The sequence below is a fragment of the Hibiscus syriacus genome, unplaced genomic scaffold (genome assembly GCF_006381635.1).
Source record: "Hibiscus syriacus cultivar Baekdansim isolate YM2019G1 unplaced genomic scaffold, ASM638163v2 tig00004988_pilon, whole genome shotgun sequence".
Taxonomy (NCBI): Eukaryota; Viridiplantae; Streptophyta; class Magnoliopsida; order Malvales; family Malvaceae; genus Hibiscus; species Hibiscus syriacus.
Window position 1 is genome coordinate 939 of NW_024062038.1, and position 6025 is coordinate 6963.

Consider the following 6025-nt stretch of genomic DNA (forward strand, 5'->3'; position numbering starts at 1 on the left):
AATTTGTGTATTCTTTACCTTCATCTTTATTTTTTCAAATTATTAGTAGTAATTTTGTTCTATCCGATACCGTATTCCGTAACATTTTCAATTTAATTTGTTCAAAGGAGAAGAGAGTGTTACTAGCAGAGACCATAACTTACCACGTCGATTCTTTTTCTCACTGGACACATGGAATCCCTTCCTTATTCTCACAAATGAAATGGTATACATACAACTATTGAAGAGAAATATTACATTTCAATACTTTTTTGTCCCATACATGTATGCCTAAATTGTATTCAAGTTGTAGCTTTAAAATTGAGGTAACTGTACTCCAAGTCTGCCCTTTAGTTTCATTACACTGCTTGGTGGAATCATGACTGGACGGCTGTTGGTTGAGGAGCATTAACTAAACGCTCTATCATCTGGAGCTGATCATATGGTGCGATCTGCATGATGACAGAAATTTTAAGAAAAATTTGATGTTTACTTCATTCTCAGGTTTAAGTCTTCCATAACTAGGCAACGATGTTTGAGTTTATCTTAATGTTGGCATTAGGTTAGTAGATTCATAATTTCTTGCCTCATATTAATATCTATTACTTGCAGAACTGTAACAAAACCCAGTCCTCCAAGGCAAAGGAAACACGGAATAAGCATCACCTGGCTAAACCCATCGGGCCACGTAATGGACACGGCATAGTTTCCCATAGGCCGAATTTCTTCGGGTTCAATATCTTCTGGAATGTCACCATACTGCAGCTTTTGCTCCCCTGTCCACTCATCCTGTTTTAAACCAAGTAAAAAAGATGAAATAAAAGTTGAGAGAGTTCAAACTTCTGGTGACAGCCGAGTTCCACCACATGGGCAGACTTTTCTTCTTAGCAAGTAACGATTTGTTTGCTCTGATCATTACTCAAATGGTCTAGAGAATAGCTTTTAGATTGCTAGAAAGGAACACTTCATTGGCTGAAAATCTTCAGTCCACTGTTCTAACGAAGAATTTTGATTGCTTCTACCATCTAGATTAATCTATGGACTATCTAGTTTCTACCATCATACAAGCAAATAATTCCTTAGACAAGCACAATATATATAGTAGAAAAACATACAGATATAGAAGGAAAAACATATTTACCACACTTTGGGCTGAGCGGTCATTCCGTCTAACTGTTGCAGGATGTAGAAGGAATTCTTCCTCTGAATCGGGTACCTTAACCATTATGGCCTTGATAGATTTGTCATAGGTAACTGCCGTTGATACTAAAACCAAAGAGGATAAAGGGGAAAAATACGCATTTCTTCCATCAAGTGCAACTTGAAAAGGACAAAGTATCGGGAAAGCAAAAGATAATGCAAGTACCTTGCTGGCGAATCTTGGCACACTGTCGCACAACACACACTCCAAGGTCTTGAAACGTCTTGGCAACTTCACCTTGAGGATCAGCCACCACTTCTGGCGTTCCGCTATCACCAGAAGCGGAAAGCTGCAAAAATTAAATGTAATGAAATATAAACTTGAGTAGGATTTCCAGCAAATTCAACACATTCTTTTTTAAATGCTTATTAGTAAATGATAATAAGATTTGATTAAAAGAAGCACATCAATGGTATTATCTATTAATCTGTAAACTTTGCACATAAGGATCTTAATGCTTGCTTGATAAGATTAAAACTCATGGAAGGATAAAATAAATGCTTAAATTCAAATTTGTCTACCATAGAGAAGGGTGTTTGGCACATATTATATTCTGGAAAAGCTTATTAGATATGCATCGTGGAAGTGCAGAGGAAAAGCTGATGCAATGATGTTTTCTAACCGATAAATAACAGAACCAGTTTCAAGTATGCAACAGAAAGTCACAGTGCACTAGATAAACTCGAACAAAAATCATAGGACATACAGTTGGTCTAATGGGAAGATCAAACAGATGAGGAATCCCACACTGCTGGACAACCTGCAAAGCCAGTGAAATGATCAATCAGTTATGCAGTTTTTCTTCTTTTTTTCTTCATTTTGTGCACAAAACACATGCCAATACACATGCCAATAACGAGCCGAGTATAGCACCATAAATTATGTTACTATCTATTAGGCATGAAAATTAAGTTCTGGAAAACGGTGCATGCCTGAGAGCCTGAACCTCGACCAAATGGGTAGTAGCGTTTGCCATCAGCATCAAAGTGGCACATATTTTCTACCACAGCAACACATGGCACCTACATGCATTAACAACGGCACAATATTTGAATATTCGAGGCAAGAAGAAAGGTTTTACCTTCTGATAAATTGCAAACTATATTTTCAGAAATGTATCTTATACATAAGAGCAAGTAGGGTGTATGAAATGATTCAAAGTTTAGTGATTACAAGGCATCAAAGGAAATCTGTCTGATATTCATCAGCTTATTTGTAAAGTATGGTTAAGTTGTACAGAAAAAGGGCTAACCTTAAGTTTCGAAAACATGCGAACTCCTTTGGCAACATCAATAAACGCTAGCTTCTGAGGGGTGGTAACAATAACAGCAGCTGTTAACGGGACTACCTGGCATTCATTTTAAGCAACATTAAACACCAGTTCCAGGAGGCATGCCAATAACAAGACGATTATTAAAATTTCATTTTTATAAAAATTTATATAGAAGATACACGGTATAGGAGGGGCAAGAAAGATGACCATAGAAAAGAACCTGGCATAGGGTTAGCTGGATATCACCAGTTCCAGGAGGCATGTCAATCACAAGATAATCAAGCTCTCCCCTACGAAGTAGAATTAGTCAGGTTTTCGAAGTGCATAGGTTCCACAGAGTTAAGAATTCAAACAAGCTGAAAACATATGCAAATTCATTAAAGCATTTCATGGGGGGGAAATTGATAAAGCATAGCACATCATACCACTCAGAAGTTGTCAGAAGCTGATCGATGACCCCAGAAACCATTGGACCCCGCATTATTGCACGACCTCGTCCAGCAAATCCGAAGGATACCAACTTGACTCCTAAATAATCAGTTGGAATGATTGTTCTCTTTTCTGGGTTCTGAAGTAAAATTTAAAGAGTCAGAACACCACCTATGTGCAAGTAAAATAAATTTCAAGCTCTGAATATTACCATCTCTAGCAATCGGTTTTCAGGGGAGACCATCGTGGGTAAACTTGGTCCATAAACATCGGCATCAAAAACACCTACTCTAGCTCCCATTCCAGCCAAAGTATACGCAAGATTTACAGCAACCGTTGATTTTCCTACACCTCCCTACAGAGTTTTTCCCAAACAGGTGTTATGACAAAAAATAAACAACAGATTCAACATTACTTATTTTATGTTGCTAGAGGAAAGATAACATGGACAACAAGGTCACACAGACAAAAACATATTTACCCACCAAAAAGTTCAGAAAGACAATAACCAAATTATTCTAAAAATTTTACCTTGCAACTCGAAACTGCCACAATATTTGAAATTCTACGCAGACCAGCTGGAAGTTCCCCTGCAAAAATAGGTTTGGCTGGTTGTGCTGACATGGTCACACTGACCTTCTTCACCCATGGAAGCCTAGCCACTACCTCATTTGCTTGCTGCTCAAACTGTCGAGCACCAAAAATCTTGTTAGATTTGCCATTTCACTATTATCCCAAAAGACCATATCTATTTCCATTTGTAAATGCGTGTGGTGGTAGACATAAAAACATTGATCATTGAAGATGCATTACCGGAAAATAGTCTGGATAGTGTAGACATGTCCACAGAAAACAATGTGCATAATGGACAACCAAGAAAGGGAAACGAAAACTAAGGTTCGTTCTGTCCAGTTGATGTTTTTACTATTTATTGTTTTTGCTTTCATGCAGAAAATTAACAGAAAGCAAAAAGAATAGAGGGGAAAAAGGGAAATACAAAAAGCATCAACCAACTAACCTAATTAAGTTTTATGTTTCAAAAGAGTACCATAAATTTTACAAGTCAGTTTTAAGTGAATATGTGAAACAAAGGTCCTCTACCATTCCAAACATACGTCAGTTGTTGATCAAACAATGGTGGTTATGTGATTTACCATGTCCTTGATTGGACATGCTGGTGTCGTAAGCTCCAAGCGGAAGGAAACCTGAAACGTGAAGTTGAAACTTCTTAGCAGGTGTGTTTTTCCCCTCACTCTTTTTTAGGTTATTTTACGAAATCTTCAAACATAGAAGTGACCTCTCCCGAAGCTTCATCAATGAGGAGGTCTTTCACAAAACCACAGGAGACAATATCTGTTCCAAAGTCTGGATCAATGATTTGAGACAAGGCTTTTAATACGTCACCCTCAGCTGTTCCAGTTGCAGCAGAAGAACTAGCTGCCATCAACCAAAATTAAAATTTGGATGACAAAATAGGAATCCAACCGACACCTCAAACAATAACAGCAATTTTAGGGGCAAAAAAGATGGGGTTGGAAGGTATCTTTGTGCAAGCAATAACAGCAAAGATGGCGACTGGGCAATTAACAAGAAAAGATTTAACCGCAAAAGGATGACATAAATATTTTATTTATTAAAGTAATTATTTGACTTTAATTTAGAAACAAATTAAGCATGCCTTGCATGAAGACATTCAAGCTTTACAAGTGTGAAAATTGCAATATTTCAGCTACAAAACTTAGGATACAGATTTTTTAAGGTGGTTGCCAGAAAACGAATAGTAAAAGGGTCAATATCTTAAGAAATATGAACACAAATAAAATACTACGTTCAAACATAACATTAAGCAAAACAGCAATATCATCCATTTCAAAGCCGTTCCGAAATTTTGAAGAACCAAAGAGATAATCATGCTTCCTGGCAATGTTTTCAACTTAAAAAAAATCCCCCCGGCTTGAACAGAAATGTACTACACATGTTGGATTTTTTACAATAAAGGAAAAGCGAGAAAGTTTTCTCCTTCCCGGTTTTAGCTTTGGGTAAGAAATGGAGCATTACCATCAACTGAGGTAGCTTTGGGTGCAAAGAAGCTAAAAACGGACCGTTTATCCGATACCCACATCCACCTTTCCGGTTTTTGAGGCTGAAAGCAGCAGTTGGCAGTTGACGGTTGAAGACATTTCCCAAGTGAAAGCAGTCCTACAATAAAATAAACAGAGAATTTCAAGTGAAAAACTGAAAATAGTTTCAGTAGCTGTTAGTGTTACCAACATGAAGCTTAACTTGAAAGAAGAAGAAAATACCTCCTTTAGAATTTCGGTTTGGAGTTTGAAAACAGAGACGGGGACACGATGGAGCGTGAAGAAGTTGCATTTTAGAGATACTGAATAAGAGAAATTTTCCCCCCCAGCGTTAGCAAAAAGAAAACATAGGAGGTTAGCGGTCGGCAGTTGTTAGCCTCATGTTTCAGTTGCTCGAGTGATAAAAACTAATGGCTCAAAATCTAATCTTTCTAGACCAAACGACAAAGTTTCAAGTTGCTGACTTGTCCCACGTCCCATACTGGTGTGGAATACAAGATTTGGAAAATAGTCCACCTGTTTAGCCTTAAATGAATTCATTAACAACCCATCTTCAATTTCGTTGATTTATTAAACACCATATCCGGCTTACACTCAAGGTACCGTCGTCCCCTCAAAGATGCAATCCGTAAGTCTGCTTTTCTTGGTATGAACCAAAATCCGCTCCCTTAAAAGAGGTTCTCGCAACACAAGTACCTATTGTAATAGAGGTAAAGGGTGCTGAAATATGATATCTTGGATGCAGTGCATACTCAAGAATCGTTCAAATTCCAGTATGAAAAGACAATGAGAGAGGGGCATGATGTAACCTGGTTATTAAAAAATAATCATGAAAGGGTAGGACGATGAGAAGATCCACAATTCGAACCAGGTGGTCAAGGGTAGCAGCAAGTAAATTAGAGGACAAATGGGTAACTTAATTCATATACCCTTCGTTGAATTTCAGAAGGCAATATTAATCTAAATTATCCATGAATAAAGCTTTTCTTTCATGCTTAAAATGTACTTGACCCCCACCCTTTTTCAACTAAACTGGGAAACATGGCAGCAATCAGCCAACCA

The 6025-nt window shown here is 37.6% G+C and overlaps 1 protein-coding gene across 1 annotated transcript; it reads right to left on the reverse strand.

Annotated features, from left to right (window-relative positions):
* Positions 1 to 220: 220 nt before the first annotated feature.
* Positions 221 to 5329, reverse strand: LOC120198889 (fe-S cluster assembly factor HCF101, chloroplastic-like). The gene is made up of 15 exons (XM_039200133.1): positions 5186 to 5329; positions 4941 to 5081; positions 4180 to 4319; positions 4037 to 4087; positions 3414 to 3569; positions 3094 to 3237; positions 2879 to 3021; positions 2674 to 2743; positions 2433 to 2528; positions 2113 to 2202; positions 1887 to 1940; positions 1346 to 1469; positions 1121 to 1245; positions 646 to 768; positions 221 to 431 (listed from the first exon to the last, which is right to left on the reverse strand). Exons 1-15 carry the CDS (start codon positions 5253 to 5255, stop codon positions 357 to 359), a joined length of 1602 nt encoding a protein of 533 aa, XP_039056064.1. The 5' UTR covers positions 5256 to 5329; the 3' UTR covers positions 221 to 356.
* Between the last annotated feature and the right edge of the window lie 696 nt (positions 5330 to 6025).

Excerpts from the sequence above, each read along its gene's own strand:
- LOC120198889 (XM_039200133.1), bottom strand. The coding sequence starts at position 5,255 with ATGCAACTTCTTCACGCTCCATCGTGTCCCCGTCTCTGTTTTCAAACT. Across the intron at positions 5,082-5,185 it reads AAACCGAAATTCTAAAGGAG|GACTGCTTTCACTTGGGAAA; the intron begins GTATTTTCTTCT and ends ATTTTATTGTAG. Across the intron at positions 3,570-4,036 it reads CATGTCCAATCAAGGACATG|TTTGAGCAGCAAGCAAATGA; the intron begins GTAAATCACATA and ends GGTGCTCGACAG.